The sequence below is a fragment of the Centroberyx gerrardi genome, chromosome 12, assembly GCF_048128805.1.
Source record: "Centroberyx gerrardi isolate f3 chromosome 12, fCenGer3.hap1.cur.20231027, whole genome shotgun sequence".
Taxonomy (NCBI): Eukaryota; Metazoa; Chordata; class Actinopteri; order Beryciformes; family Berycidae; genus Centroberyx; species Centroberyx gerrardi.
This window is the reverse complement of record NC_136008.1, coordinates 18,886,257-18,906,537: the sequence shown is the minus strand read 5'-3', so window position 1 is coordinate 18,906,537 and position 20,281 is coordinate 18,886,257. Positions and strand designations below refer to the sequence as shown.

The 20,281-nt window shown below is 39.7% G+C and overlaps 2 protein-coding genes across 2 annotated transcripts; both read left to right on the top strand.

Moving 5' to 3' along the window:
* The first annotated feature begins 641 nt into the window (after positions 1-641).
* LOC139916196 (uncharacterized) lies at positions 642-8,864 on the top strand. The gene is made up of 6 exons (XM_071905000.2): positions 642-884; positions 1,424-1,588; positions 3,513-3,745; positions 5,198-5,345; positions 6,751-6,873; positions 7,122-8,864. The coding sequence occupies exons 2-6, from the start codon at positions 1,462-1,464 to the stop codon at positions 7,169-7,171; spliced, it is 681 nt and encodes a 226-aa protein (XP_071761101.2). The 5' UTR covers positions 642-884; positions 1,424-1,461; the 3' UTR covers positions 7,172-8,864.
* A 4,486-nt stretch (positions 8,865-13,350) lies between these two features.
* On the top strand, positions 13,351-19,253 carry fxyd11 (FXYD domain containing ion transport regulator 11). Its single transcript, XM_078287307.1, has 7 exons — positions 13,351-13,457; positions 16,329-16,373; positions 17,002-17,034; positions 17,608-17,622; positions 18,149-18,223; positions 18,590-18,614; positions 18,940-19,253. The coding sequence occupies exons 2-7, from the start codon at positions 16,340-16,342 to the stop codon at positions 18,968-18,970; spliced, it is 213 nt and encodes a 70-aa protein (XP_078143433.1). The 5' UTR covers positions 13,351-13,457; positions 16,329-16,339; the 3' UTR covers positions 18,971-19,253.
* The last annotated feature ends 1,028 nt before the right edge of the window (positions 19,254-20,281 follow it).

The window sequence follows — 20,281 nt, the reverse complement described above, 5'->3', positions numbered from 1 at the left end:
AGCATAATCCTGCATTTTTACTATAGTGTTAGAAGTCGCCCATCGTGTATTTCTAAAACTGCAGTCATACAAGTCTTGAATGGAAGAGGCACGTGTTAAAACTCTGACACATACAGCTGAGAATAGCAAAATCTGAAATCTTTGCAAACATTGCAAACTTTTCCTCCTGGTGGTGCAGCAACAGTGGAGACGCAGTACAACAGATATGCAATAAAAAAAAAAGCAAGTCAACCTGAGCTTGACTTTTAAAAACAAGGAAATTAATATTTGGTGGACTTATTTGGAAGTGAAATTTTGTAACTCAAATATTCAAATCTGTAAGACAGAGCGAGGGAAGAGCAAAGGAAAGGAGAGAGGAGGGAGAATATGTGAGGGGGAGAGAGAGAGAGAGAGAGAGAGAGAGAGAGAGAGAGAGTAAATGGGGCAGTGAAAGGCCCTGCATGATTGGTTGACATCTCTCCCAGTGCTATTATTGGCTCAGGCCGGGCCCGCTCAACCTGTTTGCAAATATTTTCCTTCGAAGGAATCTTTCTTGTAAATGAGGAAGATGTCCCCGTTCCTTCATTTGTTTTTTGTTTTTTTGGACTCCTCACCTGGCTGGAGAGAGAGAGAGTGGAGAGAGAGACACAAACGGAGAGAGAGAGACAACAGAGAGAGTCAGCATTGTCTGAGGTTGTGGAGACATTTAACAGCTTCTTCACTGTTTGTGCAGATATTGACAGTAGGTACATGTTAGACTACCAGTTTGGAGGAAGTCTTGTCTTGAAGCATCTGAGAAGTTGATTTCAACAAGTTATAAGGTTTGTCTTGAAAAGAGTGTCGCCATCATCTTCAAATAAGGAAGCTTCCTGCAGACCAGTTGGGGAATTCCAATTCATTTTACGGTCAGTATGTATGACTTCCTAGTTTTAAATGGCTTTCTTTACATTTCAAGTTTATTTTTAAACTTTTTACTTCACTTTATCTCACCCGCTTACAATGAGCCATTCAGGCTTTAGACCTAGGTTTAAAATTGTGTTTACAGGCCCTAATATTGGCATCTCTCAGAGTATTGGCAGCTTTTTCATCCAAAGCTCAAAGGAGTTTGCGGTGCTGCCCCTTTTAAAACAGACATTACTGGCTGTTATCCTACAAAGTTACTCAAAGGTACTCAACAACTAGTACAATCTCTGTTTATTGTTGTGGTTGGTGAGGAGAACCTTGCTGCGAGGGGGCGCCAAGTTTAAACAGCCTGTATATAGTGGAAATACTGCAGTTTAAATGCCTTCAGATTGGTGCTGGCAACAGATTTTACATTCGATCTCACTGTTTCAATCTGAAAAGGAAATCTAGGACACATGACATAATGACCCATACACTGTTACATGTGTTGTAGTCCTTTATAGTTGCCCGAAGTAAAGTTTTACTGGTTAAACTTTATCAGACTACAAAGAAAACCTATGGAATAGGAGAGAGAGAAGAATGGCAGAGAATGGGGAGAGGAGTGCAGAGCGGATGGAGAAGAGGAGGAAAGGAGAGGTGAAGAGGAAGTTCTCTGATTTCTGCATGCTGCTGCTGGCTCTGCTCCAGCTCACCACACCCACCTCAGGTAAGAGAACGACTCAAGATTTAAGATTCAACATTTATTGTTTCTATTTTGCTCAAAGATTGAAAGGAATTGCCTCAGTGCATATTTACATTAAATACAAGATCGCAAAATTCAAACATCCACATACCGCTGACCTAAAAAAAGGGGTAACATTAAAAAACAAAGACTTTTCTCCAGCAGCTATTATAATGTCCTTTTCCACACATCTAATGCTTTCACTCCTTCATAGTCCACTTTGTTAACTTATCCTCGTCAATTCTGGAAACATTTTTCTTTGTCGTTTCTGAAATTTCATTGATAATCTTGTCTTTTTGTGACATTTTACAATATGATATCTTTGGTTTGACTTAATCCCAGGGTGATGGAACATTTTCTACCATTGAGGAAGCAATGTAATCTATTAATTACACTAAATAAGTAAAAAATGCAAGAATTGGAGGACAGTATATATTGGATATCCTTAGGCTTGACCCTGCATTCTCCATTATGCCATTTTTATATATTTTCCACCTCTAATCTATGAGCAAATAAGAGGAAAAGATGGATGCCCACCATCCCAGTTGTTGAAATTGAATAAATGACTCGCTGGTTCCAAGCCTAAGATTTTCTGAGGGAATTCACGCAGTGTCTCACACACCCGACCACACGCTGCATCATCTTTATTGTTATTTGCTGGTAGTGGTGCCCACTGCTGAAACGGCAGGGAGGGCCCGTCCTCACTCTAACCCTGACCAGAGTAGCTGCTATGCTTCCCAAAAGAATCTCAATTGTATTATGTTCAAAAGAGAATTTTAGTGTTTCATGGTCTACTTCCTCTTTCTGCGGTCTTTCCATCCTATCAAGAAAATTGTCTGAGGGAAACACTGGTTGCCAGTCATTAGAATATTCAAATGTTTAGAAGAGAGTGGAGGAACTTTGCCTACGGTCACTGAGGAAAGCTGGTGAATGCTTGAGTCTCAGGTGGCGATCCTGATTTCTGAACACTACACAACAAGGACGGGTATCTGTTTTTGGTACAGCATGTAACAAAAGCTCAGCTCTTCATCACCCAGGTATGTTGTAGACAATGTCTAGGTTATTGATACGACCTGCTGAGGTCTGAGGCTACCTTTACCCATGGGGAGAAACTCAGATCTTTACCTGTTTGCCTCTATCTGATCTTTTCATGGCTGTCTTAACAAGGAAAAGATCAGATTCCACGTGGGTTCTGTCTGGCTACGGTTACGAGCGTCATTTGGATTTCATGAGATCACATCAGAATACTGTATGTTTTTGTTTGGCCGGAAAATGGTTGCTATGTGTCTCCTGTGGCAATAATACTACGTAATTTAAATCTGTGTGTTCCCGCTCTGCCTCTCCTTCTCTTTGCATTGCTTGTATGCACATTGTGGCTGGATTGCTTCCTGGCTATGTAGGATTCTGATCACAATGCGAACCACTTCAGTATCTGGTTTTGAAGACCCAATAGCAATGTGAGCAAACTCTGTGTGTCTACACCAGTCACTTAATGCATCCTGGCATGATGATCAGATGGTAAAAGTTGTATTGAAAGGCAAGTGTAATAGGTTAATAGGTTAAAAATCAGATCTTTGATTGTTGATTGTTGATTGTTGACTGCGATTGTTGAGGAGAAAATCACGAAACTTAGCTCATAAAACAGACCTATGTAGACATTTTGTACATTCCAATTCATAACTTTAGCTCTTTTCATTCTTTCAGCGGCAGCAACTACACTGGGTGATGACGGTGCTTTTGATGATCTGTGAATGTATGCAATGTTATGTCTATTATGTCATTTATTTGACCCAACTCTTTGCGTTCTTTTCTCTAAACGTATGGTCCCTACACCCCCCTCCCTCCATCCCTTTATCACACACAACAACAACAACAACAACAACAACACAACACCCAATCACTATTTCAGCCCAGAACAACACCAGCACTTCCCCTAACAACACCACCAACGCTTCATCAGAGAGCCCTGCAGCTCTCAGTTACAGCACACTCCCGGCTGACATCACCGTGGCGGTCGGGGAGCCTGCGGTGTTTCGCTGCGGAGTGTCACCCGCCTCGTCCGAACTCACACTCACGCTCTATGGGGGTCATGGCAACCACAGCGTCACCTGCCCTGGAGGTGCAGCGGAGGATATCCCGCAGGTGAGACGGTGACCTTTGACCTCTTCATTCTCTCTCTCTCTCTCTCTCTCTCTCTCTCTCTCTCTCTCTCTCTCTGTATTTCACTCTAGCTCTTCTTTTTTATCTCCCTCTCTCCTCCTCTCTCCCTCGGTGACACTGTCTTACTGTCACACACAGAGATGGGCAGTATTTAAATTATATTTGAAATATGTATTTTAATTACTTTTTAGTATTTTGTAATTTGTATTTGACCTGAGCGAAAAAAACAAAATGCAATTTGTATCAAGATACTTTTAGGCGTAGAATCTTTGTATTTAAAATACTTAAATAACTTTTTTTTTATATGTAAGACTAAATGAAATGGGGAGTTCAAATATTTAGATTTCCATAAGTTTTGAGATGCAGCCCTGTTTTGACTGATCCTATGGACATGTGTCACATGACTTGCTTGATGCATGTGCCAGCTGGGAGTGACTACATGAGTTAAAATTAGTTGTACTCAAAAGCAACTAAAAAGAAACAGAAAGTGAGTAAACAGTGATTTGCTAACTGTTGAAATCTAAGGAAAAGTACACACTTAAAAATAAAAATACTTAAAAATATGTTCATTAAACATGTTCACTAAGAGGCAAAAAAGATAACTAAATATTTAGATAAATAAGGTTTAGTTGTCCTTTTTCTTTTATGCAAGGCAGCTGTTTGGGGCTTCATGCTTGATTTATTATTTGTTGTCAAATGGACACCTAAAGGCAAATAACAATTATGTTTCAGTGTAGGCCTATGTATTTTGTATTTGAAAATACAAATTACAGGCATTTTAATTAAATACATTTGCTCACACCAGTAACTTGTAATTTATTTTGATACATTTAATGGTCATGTATTTGTATTTTGTATCTAGATACATTTTACTGTATTTTTGCCCATCTCTGGTCACACACACATACATACACCAGCTCTTAAGTGCCCTCTGACCATCACACTAGAAAGAGCTGTTGTTGTTGCATGTTTCATGGGTTTAATGATTTTACTTGAATTTTACTCCTTTATTGGTAGAGCAAGTTTCATGCTTCTGGGGGCTATGTAACTTATTCATAACTCAAAAAATGAAGGGTGTGTTATGTGAACATAAGGCTTTCTTTCTCTAAAATCTGTCCCGGGAGACCCTGAATCACATAGAGGGTATAGTGTATCATAATATATAAGACCCAAGCCAATAATCTAATTTAATGTACATTGTCTATTGTGCTACCTGGCTTGGTCTGTGGTTTAGAACAAGGATTTGATTTGATTTCCTCTCCTCTTTTTTTTCTTCTATATATATTCATTTTATTCTCTTTTCTCCCCCTCGTCCTCTCCTCTTGTTCCCCCTTCTCCATTCCCTTCCCTGTCTCTCTCTACATTTCTCTGTCCCTCTTCCCCTCTCCTTCCTCTCCCTCTTCATCTCTGCCTCCCTCCTCTCCCTCTCTCCAGGCTGTCTATGGGAGTTGTACGGAGGAGAATGGACAGTTGCTGGCTGTGTGGACCATCAGGGGAACCTCCTTCTCTGACAACTCCACACGAGTCGTATGCAGGCGGCCGGGCCACCCGGATGCACCCGTCGCCTTCCTGCATGTTTATGGTGACGACTCCTTTATCTCCTTCCTCTGCTTCATATCAAAATTTAACAACATTGAATCCTAGAAGCAATAAAGGCAAAGCTTTGAAACTAAAGTGTGACCGACTTACCGTTCTCCTCACCTGGCATCATGATCAGAACTGCCTGAATCACACTGATATCTTGAGGAACCACAGGACATCAACCTGGAACAGGCTGATGATACAGCACACAAATTCATTTCAGTGCAGCCAGTTTACATTAGCCACATTGCGTTTCCATGTGTCCATTTTAATATACATACATTTCTCTGAGTGAAAGCAACCCATGGACAGTAAATACTCACAGGATAGCATACAATAGCAGTCGCCAAGACACAGCTTTAGTTCCTGTTTGTTATTATGTCGTTGGTACAAGCAGGTCTTTCAGGTTTTGCAAGCCTACCAAAACATCTTTGGAAATGCTCCTCTATGAATGAAATACAGTTTGTTTCTAGTACATATCAACACATAGTCTTGTCCAGCCATACCTCTACCTTTTGGTCATATTTGGCTCAGTTATATCTAGATAAACATGTGGATGGAAGATAGTTTGATTTGAATTAAATGAAAAATTAAATTGGTAAATGTTTTCTCACTTACCTTTACTTAATGGATAAAAATAATCTCTCTCATGCAAAGCACATAACAGCATAACAAGCTCCTAACATTATAAAATAACATTTTGAATCTATAGGCCTAAGTATTTCATGGGAATATTAACATATTTACATTCATCTAATATTGACCTAGAATATTAATTAGGATATGAATAGGATACTAAAAATGATGTGATCATGCTGCCATGCTAGCATTACTTACGTCAGCATGCATTTTCAGTTGACCTAAGTGCTGTTAGAATCCTCTACCCACAATGCTTGTTCAGTGTCAAAAGTAGGGTTTTGCTTGGTGTTAAAAGGGCATAAGTGCAGTTACGCCCTTTTGGCAGCAAACAAAACCCTACTTTTACTGTTACGGCTTTCAGTTTTTGGTTATTTAAAACTTATGGGTCATGATTTCAGTTGTGTCCTTTTGGCACTGAAAAGATCTCACTAAGACCTTTCAATTGATCAACAAGTTATGGGAAGCAAGTGAGGAGGGAGAGGGAATGGCACTCCCCTTCTTAGCAAAAAGTTTCAACGCATTAAGGATAGACTGGGGGAATGTATGGGAAAGCATTAGCTTATCAGTTCACTTTCCCACTTGTTAACGTGGACAAATCACTAACTGTCTGTGGGAGAGTGTAAGGGGATAAATGTTTGTTTGTGTTCATTCGCTCCCCTTCTCAATCGTCCCCTCCATCCTCTGTCTCTCCCTTTCTCTCGCCACCTTTCCTCCTCATCTCCTTCACTTCTCTCCTTCCCCCTCTGTCCTATTTCCTCCTGTCCTAGATGATGGCAATAACTTTGCCACTCTCATTGGCTGTGCCATCGGAGGCTTCTTTGGCATCCTGTTGGTCTTCGGTTTATCTTACACCATGCTGCGGAAATCTGAGAGACTCCAGAGGTGTTTTGGTAAGTAGTGCTTCACTTTTAAAGGGATACCTTGATATTTTGAAATGTATTCAGTTATTTTTGTTTCCGTTGTGAGCATTCTTATCTTTCCTCGTTAAAACCGACATTATCTTGAAACCAAGCCATTCATGACCAAGAGTCTACATAAAAGTAATAGTTATTCTTGTGTAGAAATGTAAAGCTGAGATAAATAGATTGAATAGAGATTGAAAATAGAAAAGTGATGTATGATCTCTTTGTGCCTTTAGGAGGAAAAGAAGAAGACGATGATGTCATCACAATAGTAACAAAGGACTAAAAAGAGACGCAAAGCTGAGAGAGACTTTGATTTGATCACAGCAGATGATGAAGATGATGCTTTGTAAAACTTATTTCCAGAGCTGAGGTTCATTCACTTTCAAATCAGTCCAAAACGGAAACACAAGCTGGAATTCATTTACTAATGATGGAGCATTAATTCTTACTTATTTCTCAATTGGCTTGATATGATAAGCTTCATTCCAAAGGATTTTCACTGTTTACATTTTTAAGAAAATCTTTTTCCTAAAGCAAGTGAATTGGAAGCTGATTTGAACCCAGACCTGGAGATGACATTTTTGACAGAGGCTGGATCTACACAGGTACAGCAAACATTTGATTTTCATCCACTGTGACCCCAAACATCTTCAGTTCTTTGCTCTGCCCTCATTAATTGGCCCAGCTTACCTTGCACACACCGGTCACACAGCCTTACAGTATGTCACATAGTATTAGTCAAGTATTGAGATTCAATAAGGATTGCATCAGATACTTGCATTTTTTAATCCTGCCATCCCCACTTCTGCCAGTTTAGTGCACCAGGCTAGGTGTGAGCAATGCAAATGTGACCAAAATCTAATGAGTTTTCAGTCAGTAGTGAAAAGATTTTATCTGGGGTCATTTTGGGTTAAAAATGTATATATATAATATGTAAAATTGTTTGTATTGCTATAGGTTGTGAATGAAAATGAACTGTATGTGTAAAATTGTTTGTTTTTCTGTATGTTGTGAATGGAAATCAATTTATGCCTATAGCAAGATACTGTATTTAGTTTTAAAAAGGAACGATTTGAGGTGTAGAAATACAGTCTGTAAAGTTGGTACAATTTAATGTTCAATAGATTTTGGCTGCATATTATAAAAGGTTAGCTGAAAATGTGAGTGTTCCTGCAGGTTATGCTATTGATTGTTCTGAAAGTGCAGCTTAGGGAAGCTTAGTGGGTCTTTGAGGGAATCCCAGCAGATCCCCAGTACAAACAAATTAGAGGAGGAAAAATACTCGCACATTGGGGTGCCAACCATGCTCCTCATGCCCATTTAGGCAGTTCCACAGTTTGTCCACTGGAGGGAAGCACTTACAGAGGAGATGACAAGCCAGTCGACCACTGTAACCTCATGGAGCAAAGCATTCACTTTACGTAAAAGAAACATATAGGCCTACAACAAATTTCTATGAAGGATAATTTACTTTTTTTTTTTTTTACCTTGTCTGTTACAGCTGCATTTAGTTTCCATCAGAGCTTAATTATCTTTCAATGTAATCAATTAAATTGTCATCTTCAATTGATTGAATTGGAAGGGAAGTGACCAGCCTCGGTTTCCATGCATACAGAGATTAATTGAGGTCCTAATGCTGTTGTGGTTAGATAGTCAATTGTCTTTACACAGAGGCAAAGTAGGTCATAGTTCAGTTACTTCTTCAGCCACAGTTACTAAATATAAACTCGAGGTTATGATGAGTTTGTGTTTTATATTGTTCCTTATGTTTTTTGATATCTGTTGTTCCTGTGCTTTCCTTTAAATTCTTGACTTTTTTTTAATGATGAAGTATCTTATACATGTATACAGTATATATCAATGTGTTCTTGTTTCTTGTTTGTTCTTGTTTCCTTGTTTGTCTGTTCACCCTGTGCACAGTGACACCTGTATAATAAGAGTTTCCCCTGACCGAATAAAAGTTGAATGATGTCAAACCAGGAACTGAGTGTGGATAAATCTTAGAGGGGCATGAGAGGTGCTTTGTCTAGATGAATCTCATCTTTCAGGTTTTTGTATTTTTTCCCTAGAATAATCTCTTTGATCGTCAACTGAACAACGGCTTTTACCAGTGCATGGGATCTGATCCTTTTGCACTATAAAACCTGACATTTTCCCCGCTCATTTACCAATACATAGAATTTGATGTTGCAATCCTCTAAACAATAACAGGCTGAAGCTGACCCTGCAGCCTTAAATAAGAAATGCTATTAATGAACACAAGTTCTCTACTTTTTATCAGAATTCAACTAATTAAGCTCTGAAAAATGTCACATGACAATTTGACTGCCTTGGACTTTAGTGTTCCTTTTAACGGGTCCTCGTCCTCTGGCTGACTGTGTGTTGTGACACCTGTTAGAACAGCATGGACAGCCAGCAAGACACACACACACACACACACACACACACACACACACACACACAAAGACAGGGTAATCAGCAGGAGAGAATTCTCTCTCGTCTTTTAATTGTTACAACAGAGGTGGTATGGAGCAATGTGTTGACTCAGCTGCAGAGCTACTCCTCAGTTCACTGCTCGCCTCATGGTTCTGCTATACAGCTGAATATGAAGCGTTACAATGATGGGTACGTGTTGGGTCACATTTAGTGTAATGCCAGTTTATTAACTTGCATTAGAAAATAATATGGTGTATAGAAGTCACCCTTTCCCTGGGACCCAAACAAGAAATTAAGACCAGTCCTGTAACTTTGTCTAAATGGATCATACTGACGCTTTTCTCATGTGGGGACCAACCAGAAACCGATCTGTGTTTCATTTTGGGCCAACCGAACCCATAACCAGAATAAACCAGGCCCTACATGCCAGATATGGCGTTCTAAGGGAGCAGCCAGAACACAAGTGTCAAGTGTTTTGAATCACAGCAAACTATAGAGAGCTCACTTACCTTCTAAACGTTAGAGTAACTTCTTAAAATCTCTTAAGATCTTGGTAAAAATCTCTTATCTACCGACTGATTGGATTTCACCACATTGCTATGTAAGCTAACCTGTTCTCAGCCCTTTAGTCCTGCTGTTTAGGGACAAACACACTGAATACCACCACAATAGACAGGCGTGTGTTGCCGAATGTGTGTGCATGTGCGTGTGTGTGTGTATGTGTGTGGGTGTGCATGGGTGTGTGCGTGCGTGTGTGTCCACTGATAACCTACATTGTGAGGTGTGTGTTCTCAAGATGACCTTTAGCTGACACTGAATCAGTTTGACATTCTATACTTATCAATACCGGACAAAACCGAGGTTAAACTGTTACGATAAAAGTTAAAGAATTACAAGTTGAACATGTTAAGTTAAATCAGTGACAGTGGAGATAATAAGATAGGGTTTTACAACATTTTTACCCAAAAAAACCCAAAAACTAACTTTCCACATCCATAGTGGACCAATGAGAGAAAAGCTTAATTTACATAACACACAACATCTCTGATTTTTAACCCCTTGCAGCATAGATCTTCATCTCACTGTCTAAACAGGGAGAGCCACATACAAATATGATAAGTGCCAAAAAGCAGACAACAACCCAAATGACTTATAAGATAAACATCTTATAAGTCCACTTATGTATTTGTTCTATGTGGACTACTAACATTGTTACATTTACACTTTGGTTTCAATGTCCTCAGGAGATTTGGATGATTGGATTGCTATCCATTTTCATTGTATTCTAGTTTAATTTAGACTTTAGGATTTTTATTAGTTTAAACCTTACTTATAGAAATAAATTCTAAATCCTTAACATGCATGTTAATGGAAACAGTTCATGTGTAAATCTGGTCTTTGTCATGTCAATCTGTTTCATAGGTGATACAAGCCAATGTAATAGCCTAGTTAAATTTTAAAGCTGTTTAATCCACAACTTTCATTTGAATTTTATCCGTTTTTAACTTGTAATAGTTTAACTGTATCACTTAAGACTCCTGTTTCCTAAACTTTGTGTCAGGGCTTCAAATGGGCTTTCAGCCTGCTGCTGCTGGGTCCCCATGTGACGAGAATAGTAATACATTATATTGGCCCAGGGTCATTTGACTGGTACATTTAAAGATAAATGTCGTAAAATGCCTGATAATGTTGTCATGGAAATGCTCATTGGCGCAGATGAGATGATGTGTTGCCATGGAAAAGGTGCCATTTCAGTGAGTGCTGCAGTGGCAGTTTGTGTCATGCACTGTCCACAAATCAGAAAGTGCTTCTTCTCCATCACAACAGCATCAAATTTCTCTGGCAGCCATCTTAGATATACTGAAAGAAATACCACAGCGAGTACACTCTCTATCTATTCTTGTGTGTCACGCCATTGACATGGAACAATGTGACCCATACTTAACCTCACATAAACAATGTTACAGGCAACTGGTGCTTTACATCGACAGACACCGGCACAAACATACAGACATAAATCCACTTGAACAAAGCTACGGACATTGTCTCTTCTCTCTCTCTCTCTCTTTCCCTCTCTCTCACACATGCCTCTCTATCTGTTCTCACATTATTGTATTATCACTTGTCTTACATACACACACACACACACCTTGAACTATGTCTCAGTTTCTTCTATCTCTGCCATTCTCTACCTCCTCTCTCATTACAGTATTATCATGTGTGAAGAGGTTGATATATGCTGCAGCTCTGTCACTGTGTGACTGGAAAAGATATTAATAGTCACAGAAAGCAACACATCACCACTGTGGCGATAACACACACACACGCACACACACACGCATTCACAAGCACATTTATGCACACATGCATTACACGTACATGTGCACATAGGAGAAACACCTACAAATCTGCCCAGATACACACACACACACACACACACACACACACACACACACACACACAAACACACACACACACACAAGAATAATATAATGTGAAGAAAAAAAGACTAAAAGACTAAAATTCAAAAAAGTATCCCAATCAGCCAAGGTCATCAGTTAGAATGAATCCCAGTCATGAGAGACAAATAAAATCCCTCCCTCCTGCCTGGGTTTAGTAAAAGGAAAAGGACTGTCAACCGTCAAACTAACACACAGCTCTCTACTCTGGAGGGACAGGAGAGGTGGAGGATACCTGGGATACCTGGAGAGAGAGAGAGAGAGAGAGAGAGAGAGAGAGAGAGGGGGGGGTAGGAAGTCAGTAGAGAGCGAGAGAAAGAAAGTGAAGGAAGAGACAGAAAGAATTTATAGGCTGGAGTCCATATGCTCTTGTTTCCTGCATCTCTCTCTCTCTCTCTCTCTCTCTCACACACACACACACACACACACACGCACACACTCTCTCTCTCTCTCTCTCTCTCTCTCTCTCTCTCTCTCTCTCTCTCTCTCTCTCTCGCCCAGCTCTTCTTGTGTAAAACAAGCACAGATCCTGTACAGACCCACGACGCGTGTGTTCAATTTAATGAACGGAAGCGCTGCGACACAGTTAAATTATTAATTCCACCGTTACTTCACCACAAGATGATGTCACCTTAAAGTCTGTAGGGCAGCGAAGAGTTACTGTCTGCCAATCCCCATTACTGACTGTGGAATGTGAAGTTTCACTTTTGTTTTCACACTGGAGACTCTGTGGATTGAGTTCAATGCTGCTGGTCTGCTGTCTGTACATCTCCAAATTACAGACATGACGTGATGAGACATCAGGTGCATTAGAGATCGATCTCACAGTCAAAACACCCTCTAGAGGCCATCTGACGAAGCGCATCATCTCACTAAGCATTACCTGACTGACTGACTGACTGACTGACTGACTGCCTGCCTGACTGACCTGAATTTGCCTCCTGATGCCCTCGGCTGCGCCTGGGAAAAAAGAGAAATGTATTTACTTTATCTGTTCAGGACTCTTCAGAGTTAGAACATCTCATCTTATCTTCTCATAGTTATTCGTCTCTTCTTACTGATATCCCTCTGGCTTCTGGCCTTGCAGAAGTACCAACAGAGACAACGTGTGACACTGACTTTGTTTTTCCACAGTGTAAAAAACGTTACGTACTGTCAATATTCTTAGTGTTGGAACAGTGAGTGAAAGTTAACATTTTTTTTGCTGTTGAATCATAAGTAGCGTAATATGAATTTAACAATAAAAGATGAACATGGAGCAAACGAGCAACGGTTAACTTTTGATCTGTTTGGCCTGTCAGTGTGTGAATTAAGTATGTAACACAACTATCAAGTTGTAAAGTGTGGCTTCCCTATAGCAATAAAAAGGAGTTCTCCCTCCCTCACACACCACACACACACACACACACACACACGCTAATGTTTATGGAATAACATACAGTGCCACTGGTCTCCTAAACATACACACACACGCCACCCCTGCAACCACCACACACACACTCACATACTCATACAGTACACACATACACACACACAAAGGTTTATACCCTAAACAAAGAGGAGGAGCAGGCACTACCTATCCAGGTAAAAGAATAAAGAGATAGTTTTAAGCAGCACTTTCTCTGGACGTTGCTCTCTCACTCACACACTTCCACACCTGAACCTGCAGATCAGGTAAGAACAGGTAGGGTGGGGCAGGGGAGGATGGGCTTAAGGTCACCTTTCCATGTAACACTTGGGTGTAAGGGCCCGAATTCTCATTAAGTCAGTATTCATGTAGAACATTTTCAAATTTTTGTCTGAATTCATAACGTTTTGGATTGTCAAACACAGTTGGAGTTGACAAAAATATAATTTCCGTGGGTTGTAGAGGTCATTTGATGAATTTACCATAAATTGAGTTGTAATGGAGTTGTTAAATTGCTTTGGAGGCTTCCTGGCTATCTAGAATTAAAGCACGTCCAATATCCAGTATGGTTGTGTTGATGAATTAAGATTGAAGAGACTGATGAGAAGTGAATCATATTGATCCAATTTATCTCTCTGTACATTTGTACAGCATCAGGCAATGTTCAATCCACTCAATAGGGCTTCTATTTTTGTGTTATATATGTTCCATTGTATTCTCTCTATGCAGCGGTCCTGACATAGCAAGAGCAGTATTTTACTATCTTTTAATTAGCCTGGTTCGCAAGGCAAGAGAACATTTTTTAAATTGTATCAAATTGAGTTAAAAAAAAAAAAAAAAATGTTAAAACTCCAACTCCGCTCTGTTATGTGTTACAGCTAATGGGAGAGTAAAGTAGGCAGAGTGGTTTGAAGGGACATTGGTGAGGGTTGAAGGACATTGGACTGTACCAATTTTGACCCTGATCAATGGCATGCACACAATGACCTGCTTTTGAGGCAAACTGGCAGTTTTGTTGATGACATAATATAATACTTTGACATTTTTAACAAATGTAGAAACATTTCCTCATAATAATGCAAGCACCTGGCGAAGAAAAATGATTGAGGTGTCAAGTTACAGCCGCTCAGTTGACAATACAAAGCCACATTTTGAGGTAAATTACTGTGAATGACAAAGTTGGCTATAATGAACACAGTTATTACGAAAATATGTTGTAGTTCGTAGTTGTCGGTAAAATTGCCTGTCAGCACTGTCTCCTAAAGTTGCAGTTGTGCCATGAGAGAAGTGGGAAATGGTCGGCACCCAGTTTGACCTTGCCTGATAGCTACAACGACCTTTAGTTTCTTTTGCCAAGGACAGAGGCCATGGAGGAAGATTTGTACCAACAACTGAATGATAAAGAGTCTCTTCTTTATCTTTGTTTCAGTTTAATGTCCATTAATGTCTTATTATTGGAAACCTCGCAAGGGATGATGAAGGATGATTAATGGTTGAGGATTAGTTCATCGCCGTATGAATATTTTCATATAGAAAACAGATGAATACAGAAACATTGTAACAAAGTATCTAGCAAGTATTTCATCTTCTATTCAGACTTATCAAGCATGTAAAAAAACAAAACAGGACTCTTGTTCCCTCTTTATTAGACAGCTGGGTTTCAATAACAGACAGGGGGAAAAAACTATCTGGGGAAGGAAAACTAGTTCTAGCCAGAATGAAGCAGAGCAGATGAGACGAGCATTAGATTTCCAAAACACAGTGGATCTAACAGGCCCAAGGGCGCCCAAGGTTAGTTAGGAGTTACACAAAGGTTGTTGAGAAGTTGGCTGGATGTTGTGCAGAGCTTGTTTATGGAAAACACTATCCTTTTACACTCATCCAATTTCCCCATACACCTAGTATATATTCTAAATTCATAAATAAAAAATGATTTAAAAAAAATGTTTTTTTAATTAGTTTAGTTTAGGTTAGTTTCATAAGAAGGAACAATGAGTACAGTCAGTCGACAAAGTACTGTCTTTATGCTGTAGTCTAATCTATGGTATTTAGGTATATACATATTACTTATTATTATATGTTACTACATATATACTGTATCTATGGCTATAATATGGATCTCACATCCATGGATAAGAAAAAGGCAAAAGAACAAACTGTCGGTTTCTGATTATGGGTCTTTACTGACCTTCATGATAAACCATGTGACATCAGCAAACAGAGAATTTTGCTACATTTAACAATTTAATAATAAAGTATTATAGCTATACACATTCAATTTTTAAAAACAATTTATAATGCATTTGTATAAAACGTATATCAAAAATGTGTTGTATTACAATGGTGTAGATGTTATATAAAAGTTGTACGGTGGTTGTGGCAAAGTCAGCTGATCATGAACAGCTGAATGTGAAAGAAATAAAAACGCTTGAGCGCTTGGGTTACAGTAAACTAAACATCTTTATAGAAAGCACATGATACCATTCAGCCCGATGTGATGAAGTTAACTGACAGATCCGGAGAGGTTTCTCTAAAACTTTCTGGAAGGGTTTCACCCCATGACAAAAACTGATCCGCTGTTTACTCTCCAAACACCCAGAATGCATCCCTGCTGAGGAGACACTGACCTCCCTCACACCGCAAGGACATTCTTCCTGGGGAGAGGGCAAAGTGTGTGTTGTATTGGTGTGTGTGTGTGTGTGTGTGTGCCTGTTGGGGGCTGAGGGAGGGGGGCAGGGAGGAAGGAGGAAGCGAGGGAGGGAGGGAAGAAGGACAGTGGTGGAGGAAGGGAGTGAGACAAAAGAAAGGGGAAAACATGAGGAAACGAAGAAGGAAGGAATCAGGGAAGAGAAGAGGAGAAAGAGTGAGTTTGAGGGGAAAAGAAGGACGTCAGGTCATCTGATAAAGAGACTAGGAGGTGAAGACTGTTTACGTAAGGTCAGTGCTTTCGTCTGCAATGATCAGTTCAGCAAGTCATGAACGAGCATTTGGGGAAGTTGTCCATCTTTTAGTCTGAACATGAGAAAATCACACTAAATATCTCCCCTTCTTCCATTTCCTCTTTCACTCTCCCTCATACTCATTTTCTCTCTCTCTCTCTCTCTCTCTTTCTCTCTCTCTGTCTCTGTCTCTCTTAGTTGTGTTGAAGATGGGACACTTCACTGTTGTGGCTCTGATGGCAGGTAAATAAAAGAGAGAACAGATACCATACAAATATACATCATTTCACGTTATCAGTGTCCTGCAGAAACTTTTAAAAAGTCAGTTTTTCCGCAATTGAGAAAAACTGGGTGGTTTATAATACTCTAACCATTGGTTTGGCTTGGTCTCAAGGTCATGAATCATTTCCTGTTCTCTGGGAGACAATGTAGCTGTCAGCTGCAGAAAAAGTAAAGTTGGAGATATGACATTTTGACAGAACCACCAACTATATATAAAATAGCTTCTACAACTATATATCCTTAATGATAAGATGATATAATGTAGGCCAAAATAAAAAAGACAGGTACATTTGGAAATGAACTGAGTTTAGGTGGGTTTACAATTCACTACATCCCTGATTATAGTTAAATTTACACCACAGTGATGCTTGACACTCAACACTCTCCCAGACCACACACACCTGCAACAATTGTATATTTGCAAAAATCTGCAAACATTTCCAGATTTAGCTTTTTTTCTCTATTGTAATTGTTGAAAACATTTCATGACCCAGGGACCAAGCAAAACCTTTGATAATACATCGTCAAAGAAGACGACTCACACTCTCAGTGAAATAACTTGTTTTATTTCTGTCCCTTTGTCCTCCAGTGCTCTTTGCCCTTTTCACGGAAACTGAAGCAAGTAAGACCAAAGCTCTGCTCTCATCTGATCTTGTTCTGAGACAGGTTTGCTGTGGAACCGGTTTGTCAAGACAGCAGACACGTTGTCAGACTTCTGTGTCTCCATAACAACAGCCTGATCATGTGCATAAATCCATCTTCATCAGCAAAACAGTTTGTCTTTTGTCAGCAGTATTGGGATAGTGAACCTCAGTGTGTCTTTTTAGCATGACATTGCCTTGACAAGCAGGCCAACAGAGACCCATATTCAAGTTTGTTTATATGCCTCACAATCATTTTTTATGTTTAATCTATCCACTGTTGATATTAAGATGTCAAAAAGGAAAAATTTAGGTCACAATCCCAGAATTTCTGCTTTAAAATACTAAATTTAACTCCCACTTCCAATGTTTATGATTTAAATAAGACTAACTCCCTGCCCCAATACTTGGCAATGTGGACCAACAAGTGGGTAGTGTGTTTGTCACTAATTCTTTTTCTTTTTCTCATTCCTCCTCCCTTTTTCCTCACATCGCCCCTCTCTTCTCCCACCCACTCTCTCTCCTTAATCCCTCCCTCTCTGTTTGGTCTGCAGATCCATTTGTTTACAGTAAGTACAGAAACTCTTAACTCCTAATTTGTATCTATCTATCTATCTATCTATCTATCTATCTATCTATCTATCTATCTATCTATGATCTCACCATGATCTCACTTATCAGTACTGATGAAACCAGATGATGGTGGTGAATGATAGTGGTGAACATCATTCATTCACTCTCTTCACATAAAGAAACACCTTGATGACTCACTGGTCAAGGTCTGCCCGATAGCAAAGTAGCCACTGCAAATGTGCCTGCAAAAGTAGCCACTGCAAAATACTTTTCTTCTGATTGGATTCATAAGAAATTAAAATAAAAAAGAAGGATGGCTCTCCTTCACAGTGAAGTGATTCTGATTCTTGATTATATAGTTCATCAGCCTTCAGATGTGTGGTAATTCAGGTGAAGAGGGTATCTAATAAATAAGGAGATGTTTATCGATTTTCCAGTTAATTTTAGGGTATGTTTTCTTTATGAGAAAGTGTCCAATACAGACCTAAGAAAAAAATAACCTCTTACATTACTGTTTCTCAGACTATGAGAGGCTACGAATCGCAGGCCTGATCTGCGCCTGCTTGTTGATGATTGGAGGAGTCGGCGTTGTACTGTGTAAGTGTTACAACCACACAGATGCAGTATATAGGCCTAACATCAGCACGGACTCATAGTGTATGGACATACTGTATATAACTGGGGCTTACAGGTTATGATAAAACCCATGAAGAAAACATTTTACTTGTGATGGAGTTTGTTTTTCAGCCCTGATCTTTGTCTCATTTGAAGAACAACCAGTCATAACTGAAGTTTGTTGTTTTGAATAATTTGTTGCTGAATAACCCAGATATCACATTTACAGGACTAGGCCAGTTTTATAATCGGATTGGTAATAAAGACTTCAGCTAGACATGTGGAAGATACTGAATGTGTATTGAAGTGTGTGTAACCACGGTAACACTTCCTGGTTTTCCTTAACAGATAACAAGTGCTCCCAGAGGAACAAGTAAGGATCTTTCTTTTTTTCTTTCTGACTCACTGGCTCTATTGAGCGTGTGTGTGTGTGTGTGTGTGTGTGTGTGTGTGTGTGTATGAGAGAGAGAGCACAATTTGAACTCTGACTTCCTTCCCCTCTTAATTTCCCTGTCTCTCACTCTCTCACAATCTCTGTCTTTGCCCTTCCCTCCCCCTCTCTCCCTCGCTCCTTTCCTCCTACCTCTTTACCTCTCTCTCTCTCTCTCTCTCTCTCTCTCTCATCTCTCCCTCCCTCTAACTCCCTAACCCCCATCCCTAACCTCCGCCCCGCCCTCCACTCTCACCTTCCATTGTAGAAAAGTGGAGGATGACAACAGTGAAATCTGATATCCTGTCTGACAAACCGGTTTCTGCCTGGAAGAAGAAATGACAGGCGGAGAGGTGGGGGAGGTCGGGCGGGTGGCGGGGGGTTTGAAGGAAACACACTAGCTCACATGATCACACCTGTACAGACCTGCGCAAAAAAATAGACATCATTTAAAAAACAAAAACAGCTGAAGTGCCTGTGAGGTGCGCTTGTTTTATCTTACCAGATGTTTAAGCAGCCTCATAAGTGGGCATGTCATGTGTGAGATGAAATAAATCAAGCTCGCCTCATGTTTTTCATGTATTCAAAGTGTATTGATTTTGCCCAGATATGTAATGATCTGTGAATCAGGATCATTTATATTCACCAAGTAGATTTAAGACACATGTAGTAGCCCTGTATCCCTGTAAATGCATTTAGGATGAGGTTGGACAATTTAGTTAGTCTGCATGTAATATGCTGCTTTGTATTGTCATTTTCATGATGTTGCATGCAGTATCTAGTAGTATGGTGCATTATCAAGAACATGATGTGTTGTTCAATCATAATCGCCTGCTGTTTTCATAGCATGTTTTACTGTCTGGTGGATTGTAGAGTTAGATTATCACTGTGGTCAGACATTTCAACTTTGAGAAGATTAGGACAACAGCAATCTTCTATTTTAGAAAAGAAAATTGTGCGCATATCCAAAATCCAAATAAATGTTACTATTCTAAACATTATTTTGATATTTTAGTGTTGTTGTTTTTTTTTATAAGTATAGAGAGTGAATGATTTTATTTAAAATGAAGTGACCAATGACATTACTGCACTGTAATTTTGCAGCCCTTGTACTTTACAACCAGATCTACATTTATTTACTGACCACTGAGGCATTGTGCAGTTCTGAGCATTATTTTATTAAGCATGTGTAAGCATCTGTACAACCAATAGTGTTGATGGTCTTATAGTGTCACTTCAAAGGGCAGTTATTGATCTTAGAGTTTCCATCATTTCCATCACTCACATTTATTTATTTATTGATCTAATGGCAGCCTATCCATCCTTATAGACGTGGTGTCATTTTGTTATGCCTGTAACTGCTGATATAAACCTCAAAATGGAAGAAAATCAGCCCAACTCAGCAAATTTCAACATCTTCGTTCTCGACAAGCAAAGATTAATCCTCGCCTCTACTCCTCCTCTCGGATCGCAGCCCTGACTCGGGATCAGCCTCCACGCCCCGGTTCTCCAGCAGTCAACTGTTGCTACTTAGACAGCACAAACCGACCCCGGATCAGGATTCACTCCTACGCTGTAACTCCAGTGTTTTAAACTCAGCCCCCTTTCCA